This window comes from Seriola dumerili, unplaced genomic scaffold (genome assembly GCF_002260705.1).
Source record: "Seriola dumerili isolate Sdu_G_001 unplaced genomic scaffold, Sdu_1.0 BDQW01000309.1, whole genome shotgun sequence".
In the NCBI taxonomy this organism is placed as follows: Eukaryota; Metazoa; Chordata; class Actinopteri; order Carangiformes; family Carangidae; genus Seriola; species Seriola dumerili.
Genome location: NW_019174564.1, coordinates 2,474,366 through 2,495,096, shown reverse-complemented (window position 1 = coordinate 2,495,096; position 20,731 = coordinate 2,474,366). Strand labels below are relative to the sequence as shown.

The following is a 20,731-nucleotide window of genomic DNA, read 5'->3' as shown; positions in this document are numbered from 1 at the left end:
ATTAGTTACCAATATACATTCACTATAATAAACCAGCATGGATCACAAAAAGCCCTTTATAAATTCACAATAACAACACAAGCTAATAGTTTGTTTTTGCTAACATGCTTAACTAAGACCATGGTGAAGAATATACCAGCTAAACATCAACATGATAGCATGCTGGTGTTAGCATGTAGCTCTTGTTTTATATCAAGCACAGACTGTAAAATAAAGATTCTGTTTAACCTTTTAAACCCCATGGTACACTTTGTCTCTGTTAGTGATGATTCAAGTGTGTTTTGGTCTGAACTGGACTCAGTCTTCACATAACCTTGACAAATTATACGTTGCTTGAAAGTTCCAAGTCTCCTGATTCAATCTGTGCAAAGCATTTTAGGATCCACACATCACTGCAACAGCTGCTGACAACGAATTTGTTCAGACTTGTGGGTATGTCTCAGAAGTATTTGGTGCAGTGCTACAGACCTTATATTCCATTTTTTATACCAAAAAATAAATAAATAAAAACAAGGCCAAAAAAAAAACCCATACATTCCTACCATGTTTGTGGCTCTGTAACTTTGTTTCAGAACATCTTATTCTAAAATTTAAAGAGTTGCTGTTTAAAGGAGACCAAGGTTACAACAGTAATCCAAAGAGTTGAAGAACAGTAACCATTTTATTTTGGGTAAATTATTTTCAGGCTTGTGTTTCCACTGAAAGAACAGCACTGAGACTTTCTGTGAAAATGTATCAGTGTCACATGGTATCTTAAAATGAGGCAGATTGCTGTTCTGGTATCAAAATATAGTCACTTGAGTCATGTTCATTTGTACTGTATTATGAAAAATTAAACTATCTAACCCACTTGGCAGATGTTTTCATTTTTGTTCGAGGAAAGAATAATCTTGGAGCATCATATTACACAAAATGAATGATTAAAGTGGGCATTTTGTTTTCTCTGAGACTGGTTATGCTGTGATAGTGGTGGTGGCCTCTTACCAAAACTGCTGAAGAGGGTGGCTATTGCCTGGTTCTGGGCCATGTCAATAAGCCCTCTGCCCAGACAGAAATGTGGGAATATCAGCAGCACCTGCTTCACGATATTGTTGATGCGGGACACATTCTGTTGTGGCAAACAAACACACACATAAGACAGAAATTAGTGGCATGCGAGCTTTGAATATTTGAGGCTCTGACTGTGAATGAGCCAGCACAAGCCCTTTATGTTGACTTGAATCAGCGGGGCCAGAGGCTCAAGAGGTTTAGAAGACAGTGTGTAGTTGCCCTGACGCAAGCATGGATAATTAACAAACAACCTGCACTCCCTTTGCATGCTGAGCGCTGTTGTGTTGTGGGGCTCTAAGTGGCACGCTGAGGAAGCAGGGAGCATCTAAGTTCATTTACCTTCTTGATGTTGGAATTTAGCGAACGTTACAGAACATACTGTGTGATCTATGAGGGGGCACACATACATAATGTGCAAACACAGTCTCAGGTGAGCAGATGTTCATCCTTAAAATCATCACTGAGGGGAGAGGGAGCATCCAGAGACCAAAGAAACACTGAGAGGGAACAAAAAAAATGTGGAAACACCTACAGGCACTCTGTGTGTCTGCTTCTTTTGTTTCCTCTGATACTGTACACAAGAACTGATAGGCACAAACACGGAGCAAAAGCATATTGTTTCACTGTTTTCAGGAGGCATACATAAGAAAGAAATAATCTTATCTCAGGGCATTTCCTCACTACAAATTGTCCTTCTCCCCAAAACCGTTCGGTCCTTTTTCTCCTCCCTGAGGCTACGATACAATGCCAATCTAGTACAGCAGAAAAGCAATAATTAATGAAATGAAGAGACGATGGACAAGCCTGTAGCAAACTGGTTTGAAATAAGGCAGGAAGTACAGTAAGTCAGGGAGGAAGAAAAGGGTGAGAGAGGAAAAGGCAGCGAGAGGAAAGACAAAATATTACTACATTTGGCGCGGCGTGGCGTTCAAAAGCAAGTTCATGCATTATGCATACAGCTTCATTGCAGCACAGTCTTCAAAGCCCTTGCATACATGGAGAGAGACTATAAATTCATCATTTCTGTTTTTGGGCGAGCCTGAGCAAAGAGTAGGTGGGGCAGGGACAGCAGTGCATTTTGTTAAAGCTGTGTGCAAGATTTCCAGATGATGGCCATTATTGTCACAGAATTTATTCATGGATGCGTGTAACTGCTCTGTGATTTATTAGTTTCACAGAGGAAGCCTTCAGTTGGCAGTTGAGGATGAGTGCATGCAGCCTTATGAGAAAAAAAAAACAAAAAAAAAAACAACCCGGATATCAGATTTAAAGATATTTTTGTCAAGTAATTTCACTGCATGTCTGTATACTTTTTAAAGGAACAGTTCAAAATGTAGAATCCGTGCTTATTAGCGTTCTCGCAGAGCGTTAGATGAGAAGATTGATAACACTCTCATGCCTGTGCAGTAAACATGTTTAGCTTACTATAAAGACTGGAAACAGCTCGTCTGGCTCTGTCAAAAGTTAATAATGTCTGCCCACCGGCATCTCTGAAGCTCACTAATTAACACATTACATCTTGTGTTAGTAACTTCCTAGAGTCAGGTTGCCTGGCAGGTGGTTACAGCCAGGCTAAGTGTCTTTCTACACCTGTACCTTCTTGTACAGAAAAAAAAACAAGCAAGCTGTCTCCTGTTTCAAGTCTTTATCCTAAACTAAGCTAATCACTAGCTGGTTACATTTTTAGGAGATGTGTGAGAGCGGTACTGATCTTCTCATCTAACTCTCAGCAAGGAAACAAATAAGCACGTTTTCCAAAATGTCAAATTATTCCATTAAACCAGTGTGTTAGCCTCCCCTGCGCTACATGATCATGGAATCGGAGGCATGAGCAAGCCCCATCTTGGATAAACAAAAATTAACATTAATGCAGCTAAACATTTTTTAAAATGACCACTGGCAGAAGCTTCCTGTCTTTCTTAACATTTAAACTGTACATTATCATTCGTAACACGTCATACAAGGGCATTCGGGTCAAAGAAGACAGAAGAAGAAAGAAAGAAATCTAACTTGATCTTCTCTCCTTGTGGCAAAACATACAGTAATGTTCAAGATTAATAGTGGAGACGTGCATATGTAAGATTTTTTTTTTTTTGCATGAGTAGGTGGTCACTGGCCTCTCAGGCAGATACGAGAGCGAGATGAAAATGCCTCATTGATCACCGTGTCAAAGCAAACCTTCAGATGTCCGGCAATGTGTTCAACAGTAATTCATCACTCCTTTTATCTACATTTGCAGGTTTGCTTGAAGACTAAAGGCTGCAAAGAACTTCAATCACACTGATCACTAACCACACACATAGAAAATAAATTCCTATTCTAAACTGGAAGGGAGATCAGTATTCATAACATTCAGAATAAAACACTGTGGATCGCATCATTAAAGAACAACAGTCTTTGTTACAGCATTTGTTGAACCAGTTTTTCCAGTTGAATTTATCATTTATGTCCTTTCAACAGGTAAACTAGCTTGACTTTGAATTAAATATAGAAACAAGGATCATTTTTCCACAGCTGCAGTTCTGAATTAGCAGAGGGGGTTTTACCTAAAGATGACATTAACATTATCTTCTTTACCGTTTGCATTTTATGTCAAACACTTTTATCCCCCAGTCGTTAGCAAATGCACGTAAACACATACACACACGAGCACGCACACACACACACACACACACACACACACACACACACACACACACACACACACACACACACACACACATGTACATACATACATGCACCTCAAGGGATTTGCTGAAGGCATTGCTGTTCTTTACATTCAACACTAAGCCTGTACAGAGAAAGAGAAAGTCAAATAAATAAACAGCAGCTGTGACCTTGGCTGAATGTGGCCCATCTGTCTGCCAGAGGAATGCAAAGAAAGCAAGACCTAATTTGAGATCAATACATGAAATAACACATCTTCTCTTGACTGGGTGTTCATCAAGGAGATCTAAGAGGCTGTTAGTCCGGGATGACAAAATGCTGCACAATTTTCCCCCCTCACGTTTGTGCTATGTGCTCATAAATCATTTTCAAATGGTTTTGAAGGTGGCATAGTCTGCGAGGCGCTTATCTGACCCATATCGCTACTTGCGCTTATTCCCACAGCACGACTTCATTCATAATGCTGGGACTGGCAATGAGAGCAGACAGAGACAATATATGGCTCCAACAGTCTAGTTAGATATTTTCTGGAGACAATATTGTCGGGAACGCTGTAAACCAGCTAATTCAGGAGTTTTCGCTAAACTTAGTTCTTTGGTTGTCAGACATTGTGAGTGATTTTGGAAAAAAGGGTGGAGAGACTCGTCAGCGCAAGTCCTTGTTTCTGTTATGAAGAATATAATATAAAAACTGCTGCTTTTTATGTCTATTTTAAAACTGCCTGTCAATAAAGGCTGCTGGACTCCAATTACACTATATGAGCAAGCATAGTACCTGGCCACACTGCCACACCTATAGTTTTATTCTGGAAAATCTGTCTGTGCCTGTGGTTATCTCTGAGTGGCACGTGGTGGAGGTATTGACTCAGACACTGCTCCAAGCATGCAAGGCAGGCTGGGATTGATGCAATCCGCAGGGAGCTGGACAGTCCTGAGGGGAAGAAAATCTCCCATTGGTCTCAAGACAAAACTGGGGCACAGACTCTGTATCAGTGCAGCTCTGCTCTCTCGCTCTGTTACTTTTTCTATTTCCTCTCTTGGAAAAATGGTGCTATGCCCAAAAGGGATCTAGATTCACCCTGCGTTTTAAAACAGAGAACAGACTGAAAGCCTGTAGCTTTACATTTGAGCGTCAGTGTTTAACTAATATCACTGCTGGGGAGTCTGAAAATGATAAGACGAAGCTTTGAAACAGTGGAAGTCGCAAAAGGGGAAGGCTGTATTGAGCTGTCATGTGCACGATCTACCCTTTTTCTGCCAATCTGGGGCACATAAGGGCACCATCGTATCTATGTTAGCTATTTTCTGAAGGGGTCTGTTCCTTAGAGATTTCCGCTCCGAACAGGGGACACATGAAAACCTGGAGAGTTGTAACATTTGTTGATTGATGTTGACCCATCAGGTTTTCTTATCAGCGGTGACATCAAGTCAGATTAGCTGAATTATCTTGGACCCGTGTCCCTGTCGAGTCTCAGACAAACACGATCTCTGTCCCTAATGCCTTGGACAAGAGAAGTGCACAGTAAATCCATCCCTTTACACCGCCCGTGGGCAACATGCTGTCCATTAAATTATCACCAGTGGCGCCTTTTATGAGTAATATGCTCCACTAACACCGTATCAATAAATAAAGTGAACAACAAAACGGCAACGATGAAGTTTCTTTGAGGAGAGACGTACCAGCTGAAAATACAAATTGATAATGAACGCTGGTGATAATGAAATCCCGATGCAAATGAGGCAGCCTCGTTAGGAGACAGAAAACATCTCATGCCATCGCCGAGTGGCGCCAGAGGAAACGTCACGTCGAGGCTGGCGTGTCGGAGGGGACAGAGTGTGCAGGGACGTCTTACAGACAACATTTCGCTCCGTCTGAAGTGTCGGATCAGAGCTGTGGGAGACATTCTGATGAAGCATCAGATGTATGAGCAGCTTGTCAGTGAGTGAAGTGCTGTTGTGTCTGTTAACAAGTAATGACGGATCAGCGCCAGACTAAAAATATCAAGTGAAAAAGATTCAAGTGTGGGTGATGTATGCTAATTGTGCAAATAACAATAAGGGTCTACAAATCAAATTAGACATATTTAGTTCAGACGGCAAATGAAAAAGATATCAAGAAAAGTAGATCATTTTTTTGCCAATTATCTCCACCTGTAAGGAACTTAGAGTCCTGGCTTTCACACAAATTGTAGTCAGAGTAGACCAATTTCTGCTCTGTTAATGAAATGTGATTTGACTACATTAAAAAGTAAAATGACTGACATGTCAACACCTCCCTTCTCTTTCCTCTACAAAACTAACCTCTCAGTTTCTTATTTAGTTCTTTTTTTGGTGTCTTTGTCTTTTGATTCCCTGGAGACCGAAGCAGCTTGCAGTTAAAATGAACACTTGCTGAAAGATGGATGAGGAAAGTTCTCCGAAGACCCGTTTCTCACCAAACGATTAAACATTAAGAAGAATAGAGGAAATAATTCCTTTGAAAAATCCTTGAGAGGATAAAGGAAATATATTAAAAGTTATACCAGGTGGGTACATATTCCACCCACACGCATATGAAAACCTGTGCTTTGATGACACAGAGTGCTTATCTATGATTCAAGTCAATTAGCCATCCACTGCCATAGCTTCCAAATATAATTTTTATGTATATGGGAGATTTAATGTCTTTGCTGCTGTTTCATAGTAATTGCTCTTCTGTGGTGATAAAGTTGTGCCACTATATATGTATAGAGTATATGTGTTCCTCTTATTTTTCTGCCCACTCCTGATTATATATGCGTCTTTGTTTGCGGCTGCCACTTACATCATCGTCAAAGAGCTCCATAACAAAGGTGGCCACGCTGCCGTTAATGCCAATAAAGAGGTTGATGCAGGTCAGAACCACGTAGGCTGTGCTGGGCACACTGAAGATGAAGGAGGCGGGATACATCATGGGGGTGATGGACCACCTAAAGAGAACAACACACTGTCACAGAGACAAACAGAGAAGCCTCTGATCTGATTTAAACAAAACTATAGAAAAAGTTAGAATTACAGAGCTGACCTCCACTGCGATCTATACTCATTAAACACACTATCAGGGTTATCGTAACAGTATAAACCAACATTAAGTCTCCAGTCACTGAATCCATTCCATTATCAATTCATGAATGCAGATTACTAGGTCATCTGTGCTGTTCCATGGGTCCACCAGCCTCTCCTGATCATTTGCACGTCCAGAACGGGACCCGTAAAAGCACTGCTGCATGATAAAGGCCACCCACGCTTGTAGTTGAAGTGCAGCAGTGGTGTAATGTTTGTCTTGGTGGATATACTGTGGCATCCACTTCCCTTCATTTATATGACAGAGTGTTCCACTGCAGATTAAGACTTTCCATACAAAAGATACGATGACTGTATAAAATATGATGCACTGGTACAGATTAAACTACTGGCTATAAAACAAGCTCCATCTAGACCAACTCAAACGGTAAAATGCTGCCTCCTCATTAGCGTATCAGTGATAGCATAATAATTCAATGACAGGCCTATCATATATAGGCTAATACACTCACAGGGGCCATTATTCCTGAATTATGAGTAGCCTACTTTTACTTTTTAGACTTGACGTCACTGATATTTTCAATTCAGAACTTTAACGCGTTACGGAGTAACCATTAGAGCACAGAATATTACAAAAATTGTCTAAATTAACTTTTTATTAGTGAGTTTGGTCTGAACTCTGGAAACGTAATGGACTAATTTGAATGTGATAATTGTAATAATGGCTCATTTGCAGGTCTATTGAAAATGTCAGTCCCAAAATCACTGACTTCACTTCTGAATTTTGGCTTTGCTTGGCTTTTTTTTTGACAGTATCGCAGATCTGGCAAATCATGTTGGGTGTTACACGTGAACATAACATATTGACTTTAGGTGGCTCTCAGTTGGGGACACAGAAAGACAATGCTGCAACAGCATGGACATAGTACTGATGCTCTGATCACCACAATGGCACAGTACAAACATAGTTGTATGAATAACATAAAATTGTGCATTATGTTTATTAACTATAGTCGAGCGTCATCTTAATTGTAGTTTATGTATTACACAGATATTTTGTCAATCTTGAATTTAAGTTAGCCCTTATGCTTGGAACGGTATGTTAAGTATGATAAGTGCTTGCTATGAATTATTCTGTACTGATGGTCTTCAAACTAAAGCCATCTTTTCTGCTCCCTAAATATCCAAAGGGATTTAACTAACGCCATCAAACTTTTCTGATCAGAAAACTGCAGTCCCAGTCAAGCCAAATGCGTCATAAAGCTCCCTACAACCGAAACTTCAGCCACAGAATTGGAACCTGTTATCACTCTGAAACTTTAACGAGCACATTTTTCAAAAAGTTTTTAATGTACTTACCCATACAGAATAAGCAGCAGAATCAGAGCTGGCAGGTTGGGAGGGGAAACATAGGCTTTTTGTTGGAAGCAGAGGAAGATCACAATCACAATCAAGCACGGGATGATGTAGTTACACTGTCGGAACAAACACAGGTAAATAACATAAGACTCTTCCAGCAGCAGAGGCCTGTCCACTCTCTAGGGCATTCCTGACTATTTCAAAATATTGTATGCTTTTGACATTTTTTTTTTTTCAGACAAACTGAAAGACTGTATAATTCTGTCTAATAATTAGCACTCACATATACCTTGCTTAATTTTTCTAATTAATTCAGTGAATAACAGACTCATTCGACTGTCTCATTTTTGGGGCAAGTGAAACACTGAACTGAACAAATGTACAATTCTTATAATTATTTTCAACTAAGAGACTAATATCTATTTAATATTTGTTTAAATCCATTCAGTATCAAAAATAAAGCTGGAAACAAAAGCTTAAGAGCTGAACTAAAATAAGTGATGACGCTACTATCATACATTCAAGTTTGGATTAATATTCTCTTTGTCTGCAGAGCGCTCTATAAAACAAATCCACTGTTTTCCACTGGTGGATAAACGATGTAGTAAAGATAAAGTAAATAGAATGTAGCAAGATACTATGATTTATTTACTATGATTTATTTACAGTTCCCAGAAAAAGTTTACACCGAATTATTAAGGAGCTTTCAATCTGGATTTCCTGTATTATATCTATTGTTGATAGAGCTTGCATGCTAATGCAGAAAGCTCCGGGCTAGAATCATTAGACTGGCTCCTTAGGTACATTTGTCTTCAACTCAGACAGCATTTATCCACCGTAATGATGAGCGCCCTGATGCCATTTCTTTAGCAAAGGTACCTGATAAAATGTTGACTTCCATTATGCCTCAGGGAAACTGCTGGTAAGCCTGTTGAGCGTAACCAGCAGGGGTAGCTGCTGTCGATAATTACGCCTCAGCCAATAACTGCTGCTCAGGTGAAGCTTTTCCCAGAAGCCAGTGGTGTCAAAGCTACATTATCAATTACAGTAGATGGATCTTTTTTTAAAATATAGCCGTAGGTGGAAAAAATACCTTCGGTATAGTAGAAGATTATCAAACTAGGGTGAAATGAGGCCTGTGGTGCTGAAGCCCGCCTTCGCTTTCCACTTTCTAGATTTACTTTATTATGTAATAAAGTGGGAAAAATAAAGTGTACCTCAAGAAGCATTAGTTATGAGGCGATACAGAAGCCTGTCAAAACAGGTACTTACCATGTCCCAGGCAAAATTGGCCAACCAGTATACAGCTGGGTTTACTCCACTGACAAATTGCAGATGCTTGGCTTTGTTCACCCGCTCTTGGATGAGGAAGAGGACAAAGCTGGCAGGGATGAAGGACATGGCAAAGATAACGCAGATGGACACCACCACGTCAGTGGAGGTTGTGGCCCTGTTTGATTGAATAGAGCACAGCAAACAGGAAGTCAACGGGAGAGCTATTACTGTGTACAGGGACAATGACAAAGAAGAAACCAAAATAGGTGCAGAGATTAAACTTTGTCCTGGACATATTTGTAAATGTTTCATTTGTTAGAAGACTATTTGAGGATATATTTTGATTCAGAATTATGCTTTCTGATGAGAGCAAGACAAGGCCACATAAAAGGAAATTATGTCATTAAAACTCAGGTAACTTTGTTTATAATCTACTGTTGCCACTGGGCTTTCACATGCTATAATATGTAAGCCCTTACCTTAGGGTGCTGTGAGGTGCTTTGGAAAAAAAAAACTGTCCACATGATTTGAAATATGAGACATCTTTATGGAATACAGACCTTTAGCTCAATTGAAATCTAAATTAAATGGTCTCATGGTTTCTACAAAACTGATTAAAGTTCTAGGGAATACAGGCTCACTTGATTTTCCATTTCAGTGGGCAGAAGCCATCATTATATACCACAGCATTCACACTGACTTTGTCTGCCAATATTCACAAAACCAAAAGTATTAATAATCACCACACTGACATCAGTGAGAGTAACAGAAAGGTATAGCAACTCAACACTGTGCCGTGGGCAAAGTGTGTTCAAGACTGTCACTGTTAAAAAAAAACATATGATTGAATAAAAGTGAAGAGATTCTCTTGTCACCAGGAAATGAGCCAGATGACACTTACAGAGTTGAAACAGCATTTGGCTCATTCCCTGTAATGCAACCAACAGATTATACTTATTACTTCGCACTGTTAGGATACATTTAAACAATTTTTCTTACACCTGCAGAAATAATCTATATAACTAATGTTGTTAGTATTGATGACTTAATTAGACAAGCATTACATAAATTAATGGAAAGCAGTGACAAAGCTGTTTGGACATAATGAACAAGCTTTTGAAGATCATGATGAGCCAATTCCTGTTGGTCTCTTGGCAACCCAGTGACAAGAGGAGAAAAGTTAAAACCTCTTATATCTTGCAGCCTCCTTATTTCATGCTTGAAAAAATTTCTCCCCCAAAAATCTGACCTACATTCCACTGATATATATATATATATATATATATTCATTCACACCATAATAGCTTTGAGAATGCCCTTCATTGTGTCTGCTCAATTAGCATTGGATAAAACTGCATTGTATTCTTTTAACCCCCACCATCGTCCTCACCCTCAGCCGGCGATAATCTCTCACAAGACCTCCTACTGCTCCATTAGCATATTAAATAAGTTACCCTGTGTGGCTACATGGCTGTATTTATCATCGCCAACCAGATGCAATTAGAACATAAATATGAAATCATTTAGCTCAGTGGGTGCCAACCCACATTTCAACAGGTTTCAAGGGCTGTGTGCTCTGGTTGGGTGAGGAGATAATGCACTGTAAGGGACGAAGCTGTGAATGATCTAACCCTGAATGCTTGACGCTGGCTAATTGCTGTGAAGAAGAGGACAAGCAATCTGCTAATTAACTAATAATGGAAGAGCAAGAAAGATGAGCTGTGGGAGTAAAGTTTGACAGTATGGATTGCTTTCTGCTAGTTTTTTTAATCACAAGAGCTGCAGGGCAGAGTCTTAAATGTTATAGTAAAAGGGGGGCTAATTAACAAATCTGAGGCCCCAGGCACAACATTCAGGTCTCAGCATTATGTAAATAATGTAAAGAACCCATTTTGACAGAAGTATATCACAATAAATTTGGCAGCTTAACCATATATGATTCTTAAATGGGATATTTTTGCACATAGCATGCACAAATCAAATTACGCATCAAATTCAACAGGGTGGTAAGAAGTAACAGTTTCATATTCCTCAGCATTTAAGAAAAAAACACATTTCTGAAGATGATGGTGGAAACGAGGCCCTGTTTTAATGCCACTGCAGAAGAAGCGCAGCGACCTCGGGCTAGTTAAGTGGTAATTTTGATGGGCGTAGGCATCGACTTTTGTTCCACCCGCATCCCTCCGCAGTTTTGTGGCACATGACATCACTTGCATTGGAATTGGCTGTGAAGCGCACTAGAGGGGAGTGTCACTTCAAATTAGATGGTGCAGTGCAATTTTGGTGCCCAAAATCTGGTGAGGGAACAGGCCATTAGCGATGAATTATTATCGATGTAACAGCTCTAGCAATTGTCTCTCCATGATATTAAGGAGGTGTCAATGAGAAATATAAATTCATTTTTAAAGCTGAGGTCCCGTAAATTTTAGATTGCTTTTAAAGGATAGAGACATTTTTGGGTTTTCGGTGGCTCTGTTAGCTCTCTGTTATTCAGGGGCCACACAGACGAAAACAGCACTTTTCAGAAACTTCACTTGGGCTGTCAGCAAGCAAGCAAATTATAGTATAGTTCACAACCTGACAGAGCGCTAACTACAGAGACCAAAAAAAAAAAAAAAAAAAAGAGGAATTTTTACCTGAAATGGATCTTTTGACTCGTGATGGCAGTAAAAGCACTGGTACTACTAATAATGTCAACAATGGCTCAGTTCCATTTAACATGAGGTGTCCTGGTCTCAGCATGTACAATAACATGACCCTGAAAGGTGTGCACTTAAAACAGAATGCAACCATGATTAATCTGCTTTTTCAAAATGTCTGCCATTAAAAGGTCTAAAACACCATTCATCAACAGCGCCTTAGAGAGACCATTACATGCTTGAACTTTCTATGATTTCAACAATCCAACGTTCACCATGCTCACAACACAAAGCACAACAATTATGTTATGTATACAAAAAGCAGTATTAAATAATGTTTTGGCCACTTGGGGCGAACACAACATTTAACAATTTATTCACCTATAAATTCTGTCGCAGGTCTTTAAAGGAGCTATTTGTAAGATCTGCTATTGCTACATAGCCAGCGTTAGTATTAGCAGCTCTTTACTCACCAGTCTAGAGGAAGAGCGTGTTATAACCTCTTGTCTTTTAAATGCAATGATGGCTGAAGCTCTTCGCAGGACTTGTAAGTGAACAAAACTATAAGCAAAAAAGGTCTTATAAACTCTGTAGAGCTGAGGGGAACTGAGGAGTCTGGTGATAAGTCGCTGCAGGTTTGTCAGTACCAGCAGCACCTTTCACAGTACACGTTGTCATTTGGTCCATTGTTCATATAAAAATAATTAATAAGTGGAGCTTTAACCAACCCCGTTCCATAGTGCTTAGTTATCTGTTCAAGTGGTCTCTACCCTTTTCCCCCATTCTTTTCTGAAATCTGCACACTTATCCAACAATGAAAGGATGTCCAGGGTAATCTGGAAATCCTAGTTCATAAATTTTAGTCACCTCACACTGCACAGAGAAGTAGAGAGGGAAAGAGGCTCATCCTGAATCTACGGTAGGCAGGCTGTCGTAATTATCTCCTTGCCCTGGTGCAGTCTTCCTCTCTAACTCAGAACCGTCGTCAGCACCTGATCACTACATAAATACCTGACTGAGGAGTGGGCTGGATCAGCAGCGGAGTGTAGAATAAAACAGCTACCGGTACTATGTGGGGATTGGTAGCAGATACTGAATTGCCTGTATAATGCAAGGAGTTGTGGTTATGGCACTGTTCGCTAATTTGCGGCAGCGGGATGTAGTTCAGTGGCTTTCCATTAAAAGTGTTGATTATATCACGGGTGCAGAACGGCCAAACTGCAAAATATTGACGATCAGTGATGTTGAAGAATACGCACCAAAATCAGTGGCCATAATCACAGAACAAAACAGTACACAAGAGAGCTGCTAGATCTATATGGTATGAACCAGTATGTTGTGATTTAGCACGTCATTAATCTTGACTCTCATGGGGAGCGGCTCCCTTGCTAGCACTGGGACAAGGCTTCAGACAAAAAATACTATATCCTCGTACAGATCTCCCATGGGCCTCCAAATCTGTGCATACTCAAACAAATCCCTCGTCTATCTATCTGTCTTACACTTTCTATTGTATTGTCTCTAACTCATCTGTTCTCCCTTTGTCCTGGCTTTCTCCCACCCCACTGCTCTGTCCCTCTCACTCTGCCATATCTCTTTCAATTCCCCAGTCACCATCAGTCTCTCCCTTCTGTATCCCATAATGCATTGCTAGAAAAATCCAAAATTGTGTCTTCCGAAGAGAGAAAAAAATCGCACCATAGCAGCAATAAATGTTGAAATTCCAAGGAGGAAACTGCAGGCAGGGTTTGCAGAAGCAGTTTTCTACAATACTTGCAGCACACATTGTGAACTTATTTAATCATGTTAAATCCTCAACATGCTCTGCACATGTGTTATCAGTATAGATTTGAAATGTTAACTTCAACATACAGCCTGCTGTCAGCATTTAATGCTAACAAGCTTGGTTACACTGATAAATGTCGCTATACACTATATTTTACATTTTAGAGTTCATGTTCCTGCCCTGTTTTTCTGACCTGCTAAGGCACAGAAAATGTAATCACGACTACCAGCAAGGAATTTTCACCTTTGCTCTGCAAAGCTGGAATATAAACTTCCTTCATGCTGTCTAAATCAGATCTAGCCTTTAACCCTTGTTTTTGGTCTGATGACTCACATGGCCGCATAGGAGAGCTGCTCCTTGGTGAGGTTGAGGGGGTGATTGGACACAGAGATGCCGTACTGGCGGGGATTCTGCCCTGGTGGCAGACTTCCCCTCAGGATGGCGTTGTTGGCAACACTGAGGAAAGACACCATGCCGTGCCATGCCTGGTTGTAGAACCACACCTGCCGAGGTAGAGACAAACATTAGCAACGAGAACAGCATGTAGAGGCTTTGTGGTTGCTTCAAATGTCTCCTAGCAACCACATCTGGCACCACCATGGAAGATTCATTTGGCAGTGGACAAATAATGGAGAAGGATTTAACAGGAAGGTTGTGGAAAAGAGAGACAATTGAAAAAGCCGTGAATATGGACCAGACGCAGATGAAATAATCTAATTTATTTTCAAAATGGCGACCCAGTCATCTCCTATTTTCCATTTTCTTCCCCCCATTTTCTCAACTTGTGTCATCCCAGTTGCATTTTAACAGCTAAGTTGTAAAATCGGCTGTTGTGAGGGACTGTGTTATCACCAATATGGCCACCAGGAAGTATATCAAAGCACTTGTAAGCCCTAGGTTTTTCCACAACTGAAGAAACTGAGAACTCATTGGTAGTGACAATGAGTTGCTGTAGTGAGATGTGTGATGCAGTTTTATCCTCCTATTGCACATTCTCATAGATATTGTCTATTAAGTATTTTGTTGTTTCTTATGATGCAGTAAGAGATAGATAAATAGAATAGATTTTGTCCACTTAGTGAAATAAGGGCTCTCTGAGGAGAGGGGTCAAATCATCTTTCAAACATTTTTTTGGGGGGGGGCAACATATTTCTTCTATAAGAATAAGCAACAGAGCTGACAAACATTTCATTTAGTAGAAGATAAAGTTCTGAGATGACTACCAAATCCCAATGTGCCCCGGCATGCGAGCTGAGGAGACAATAAAAAAATAAAAACATTTTCGCACACTTTCTTTTAATGTAAGTGATTCTCTGAGTCTGTGGCTGCTGGGGTGTAGAAGAAAAAGAATGGATGAAAGAGAGAGGGAGTGAGAGAGGACTCCCCGCTGATAGTGCAGCGTTAATTAAGAGTGGATGGTGTTTGAGTGTCAGCCTAACACAACACTGCATCACAGAGGCGGATATGGAGAAACTTGAGCAGACACACAGATGTGCATGCTCATACATACGCTTGTATCTCTGCCTGTTTGCAGCTTCTTTTCTTCCTCCCTCTGCTCTTGCTGTATATCTCAGGCGCACAGATTGACAAAAACTGATATTTTCCTTAAATAATTCCTTCATCTTGTAATTTCTGCAGCTAAAACACCATTTGATGTTTTCAAGATCACAGTAAAGAGCACAAGCTTGTCTGCTACTACTTTAAACATCAAATTGTTGTAGGGAGGAGGCACAACTCTGATGAGATATTAAAGTTTACTTTTATTTCTAGCTATCAGGGAAGTTCAAGGTTGTGCTTGCACTTATTAAATTTAATACAAAATATGATTTTAATTATTGAGTTGCACACCCTTTTATAATCTCTGCAACAGACTGAAGTGTCATATCCTGACTTTATAGCAATTTAGTCATAATCCTGCATCATTACTAGCACATTTTCTCCTGACTTTTGATGGCAACATAATTTATAATTAAGTGAACTGTGCTTGTAAAAAGGCGAGTAGGCCAGTTATAGGTGGATGTGCCCATTCACTGTCTCTACCCGCGTACTGTTTCTCCAAGTCACCACCATCCCTCCGCAAAAATCCAAACTGCACCAGCTCTGCAATCATTAAAATTTCTTTTCATTGGATCTAATCTAACGAGAGAGCAAAGGGGCACCCGCCAATTAATAGAATACCTTTACGTTGTCCCTGGTTCCCAGTTTCTTCAGCAGCGTCTCCGACTTCTGTAAGATCTGATCAGTCACATTATCCTAAAGAAGATGAGCAAAACAAGAAAAAATAAAAAAAAATTAGTTGGAGACTTAATTGGATGCACTTGGAAAACCACTACTGCTCTTTGAAATGCAAAACATAAGGCAGAGGGAGACAAGAATTAAGACTTCCGGACAGTGTTTGGGTGTGCTGAGCCACTTATTTCCCACAGATGTGGGGGGAAAAATGTGTCCCCTGTTATTTTGACTACTTTTTCCTCCTTTGACGTTTCTGTTTTATTAAATAGTGTGAAATAATTAAAATCATGAGAGCAGGGAGAGAACATGAAACAAAAGAAGCACAACTAACATAAATTGCCTAATTACCTAATGTACCAATCAGTTTTAAGTAATATGGCTGGACTGGAATGGAGCGTTCATACACAGATAGAAACAAAAATAACAGCGAAAAAGAAATGTATTTTTTCAGAGAGCCTCTGCTAGGTTTCGTAGTGAGAATGAAAATGGTTGAGGGAGGGTAGACTGGGCAGGTTGCATTAAAAATCTGCTCTACTCCACTCATGTTTCATGTGAAATGAGCCATGGGATGAGGGCTTGAGATGACAGGCATGCGATTTCCAAAGTGTCATGTTGATACCATGCATTTCAGCCCAGCCATATGAGCGCTGAGCACATTACATGTGTGATATAAATGCAAATGGACCTCCTGTTGGACCCAGCCTTCATCATAGGGCTATAGCAGAGGAGAGGAGGGAAGGGGGGTGGGGGGTGGGGGGGAGTGGATGTGGCATGGAGGGAGGAGAGAGGTCGTTTGTGGAAAAGTGCGGGTGACAACTGAGGAGAGACGGGGGTGGAGTGGAGGGGCAGAAAAAATAAGAAGAGAAAAATCAAGAAAGACATCCCAAGAATGCGAGAGCGTGCTCAGGTGCAAGCGCTCGTCTGAACTGAAAGAGGGAGTGTGGGAAGAAATAGACGCAAAAGCTATCTCCAGCCCCCAAGACAGTTCCCTCAGGACAAGGGAGGAGATCATAGCATGTAGCATGTCTGTTCTCTCTTTTTCTATCCCACAGTCTTTCACTCAGCCAATCCTACAGCACATTGTGACAGTTTCAGAAATTTGGAAAAAATTTGAAGAGTGTATTCAGAACGTTTTCTTGTCCTGCCATAGATCCAGCATTCTCCTTTGGCATAACAAAATGTTTACACATCATTTCAGTAACGCAGCATGAACACTTCATCTCTTTTCATATCACAGTGTGAAAGAGGAGGAAAAAAAACGCCCCTATCTACACTGACAGGAGTATTTGTGTTAAATAACATACCCTCTGTTCCAAGTCATTACCTATTCATAAACCGGGCAGAAAACAAGACTCCTACTCTTGTCTGTAATGCTTCCTCCAGCGGAAGCAGGGGAATCTTTACCGTATTTTGTGTTTTTTTACCTCACTCTGGTTTACATCGTGCCAAGTAGTGACGGGCAGAGCCAATAGGCGGCCTTCCTGAGGATTAGTGGTGACTGAAACACGATGAGAAGTGGGCCAGCAGCTGCCTGGGTCTAATCCTTGACAAACGCCTCCCTGCTCAAGGACAATGACAAGGCTGGTTTGGCCAGTGGACCTGCCGGTGCCACAGCTAACGACACAGCAATAAAGCCACTCGAGTGTGTGGTGACTTTTTTGGATAGTATTCCAAAGTGGCCTGCACAGTTCAGCGGTCATACGGTCTGTGTGACAGTGTGTTAATATGTGTCTGCCTCTGTGTGAGTGTATTAAGAACTTGGAGTAAGGAGTTTGTGGTTCGTTAAAATAGGGGCTTATTTCTCTGGATTATTTGAATTAAAAAAAAAAAAAGTGTTGTTTGAGAGGGTTAGAGAAACATTTCAGGGAAGAGTACTGACATTAATACCATCTACATAACACACTGTGCCATTGGAGATACATTTTCTTGGCTTAATTATACAATTTCCAGCACATAGGCTTTCTTGTTCTCATCGTTCCCATCACCTCTTGCTACACACAACCTTATTTCTACCTGCTAGACAAAGAAAATGCAATTACACTGAAATTTCAAAGCCCACTTCCCAGTCTGCGCAGGTGGCTCAAAGAGCAAAAACACCCTACTTCCCGTTACCACCTCACATCACATTGCCTGCCGAGCAGCAGCAGAGAATCAGACATTTCCCAAGGACAGTGTAGCACTTTAATAACAAGGAATAGAGAGCTGGGACAGCTAATGCCCGGCCATTAGAGTTACATCATCGCTGCTGCACGAATTAAAGTCACATTAGCGTAGAGATCCGGGAGACAGAGAGGGGAGCCAGGGTAGGGATGAGACCGGAGATGCCTGAGGGCAAAGCAATGTGCTGATCTCAAAGCAGTTTGAACATCCAAAATTTGAAATGTTAATGAGAGACTGTGTGTATGCAAGAGAGAGGCTGAGAGAGGGAAAGAGAGAAACAAGGAGGGGAGAAGTAAGTTGGTATGAAGTTCGAGAAACACTGTGCTTGAGTAAAAGTGTATAGATGTACAGTAAGTACATGAATTGAATTGAGGTAGTTGAAGTAGAAAAAGATTTGCAGGATTGTGAGTGTGACTGTGTGTTCTCGTATCGTACAGACCAAGATTCTTCCGTTTATTCAAAGCGATGCACAGAGAGTCATACACTGTTGCCATGGACACTCGACAAAATGGATTCGAAGAATCTAACCCTCCTCTCTCCTTTGCTTTCTTTCTTCTTTCGCAATTGTTCAAGAATTCAGCGGGGTCCAACAGTCCATTGCAAATAACATCACCTGTATCCAAGATACAAAGCTAACTGAACAAAGAGCGCAGCGCTCCAATTAGGAGCGGCGCACTCAAAAGATGACGGGCAAACTGCAGCCTTGACAGCAGTAAAGCAGTTTCTGAACCATCACCTTCAGTCACAAAAACAGTCAGAACATGTAGTGTCGGATAAAGAATTACAACACAAAAAGTCACGATATTAATGGTAACTGTTTTGTTTGATTTCTTCCTTGGCCATCAACATATCACAATGTCTCAAATATAATAATAATTATTATAATAATGAAAAGGAAATAATGTTTGGCAACATCTGAAAGGGGCAAAAGCCAAACATACTGTAACATCGAAGAACAATGTCTCGTGTACTCTGAAATATTGCTGTAAGAATTGGGACTAGAAAAAAAAAAAAAAAAGATTAAGATTCTACATCTGTGCTAGTGGCTATGTGAGGCTATACTTAGTCACAGTGTTGCTTTGAGCTAGATGCTAACACATCTTAGTTTAATACAGTAGAATGCTACCATTCGCTTCGAACCAGGAACTGCTATGGATGATGGTAATGTCACTAGTTTTGCAGGTAATTCATCACCAACCATAATACTTAGACATTAAAATTCCCACCTGATGATGGCATTAGCGGATTCAGACAATAGGAGCCATATGACTGTATTTAACAAATATCACATTTACACATCAGCAAACTAGTGATTTGAGGGAGCTGGTTTCGTCCTTGGTTTTATACCTTTGTGATGCAGATAAATAAACACTAAGACTTCACTATATGCCTCTGGGCTATTTTTCCAAGTGTACAGCTTTTGACCTTGTACTTCAATGTATGAATTTTCTACTCATGAAAGACATTCAAATAATCCTGTGCTATCAACAGGTTCTAACTCTGTGAATGGCAATATTTAATACGTACTTGAAATGAACTGAAGAGGTCTTTGAGGTCCCTGAATACAGCTTCGATCACTCCCTCAGTTAGACGGACTTGGGAGTTGACCGCTCCGACAGAGATCCCCCCGTACCTGAAGTGGAGGGAAAAAAAAAAAAAAAAAACAGAGAGTCAGAGCATGTGAGTAATGCCAAGGATACACATACCCACACATTTTGACTCACTCAAGGACACATGGGATACAGATGAGAACATAAAGGAAGATTTACACTGGAAATGTGGACATGTACAATATTTTCTGGAAACATAACCAAACATTCACTTGAATACATCAACCTAATGCTTACAAATTAATAGTTTTCCTCACTGACACTTTGCTCCAAATGTTGCCATACAGTCAAATGACAATGTTAAGGGAAGCGTGTCAAAGAGTGGCCCAGCAGGATTTATCAAAGCATGACAACTGCATAACATGTCGAGATGGAAATGGCATCAGTGCGCAGGACTTCGCCATTCTGTTAATACTTCTCTCTGCTGGCCTTCCAAAAGTGGATGCACCAACAACAACCAATGACAGCAGCACAGGTAGTAATTTGGTTCTCTTTGGGACAAAAGCAAAAAAAAAAAAAAAGCCCTTAACTGCTAGACCGAACTCAAACACATACACAACTGACATGCCTTACCTTGTTTTACCAGAGTGCTCAAAAGTTTTGACCAAGAAGTCTGTCATGTTCCATCCAGTTAAATTCAGCAATGTGTCTGTTGTGTTCTGGATCCTCTGTTACAAAGAGAAAAAGACAAAAAAAAAAATTAAAATTCACATGATTAGTTTGCCAGTTTTCATTTTGGTTTTATTTCCCTTAAACCTGAGTTTATTGTTGTCGTGACCACTTGGAGGAAGTAGAACAAGCTATAAACACTGGCCTTATACTTATACTTATATCTTATTTACATCTGTAGCAGAGACGTGGCAACATTACCATACATTTAAGCTTATGTTTCTGGCCACTCGACCAATGTTA

The 20,731-nt window shown here is 40.4% G+C and overlaps 1 protein-coding gene across 1 annotated transcript in view; it reads right to left on the bottom strand.

Moving 5' to 3' along the window:
- Window positions 1-20,731, bottom strand: part of LOC111231607 (ATP-binding cassette sub-family A member 1-like) — a 146,165-nt gene that overhangs the window by 31,390 nt on the left and 94,044 nt on the right. Inside the window, exons 33-40 of the mRNA XM_022758766.1 lie at window positions 20,393-20,487; window positions 19,737-19,842; window positions 15,996-16,070; window positions 14,151-14,320; window positions 9,390-9,567; window positions 8,118-8,233; window positions 6,520-6,664; window positions 985-1,108 (exon numbers count right to left, since the gene is read on the bottom strand). Of these exons, the coding sequence (XP_022614487.1) occupies window positions 985-1,108; window positions 6,520-6,664; window positions 8,118-8,233; window positions 9,390-9,567; window positions 14,151-14,320; window positions 15,996-16,070; window positions 19,737-19,842; window positions 20,393-20,487 (1,009 nt within the window). The remainder of the gene's footprint in view (window positions 1-984; window positions 1,109-6,519; window positions 6,665-8,117; window positions 8,234-9,389; window positions 9,568-14,150; window positions 14,321-15,995; window positions 16,071-19,736; window positions 19,843-20,392; window positions 20,488-20,731) is intronic.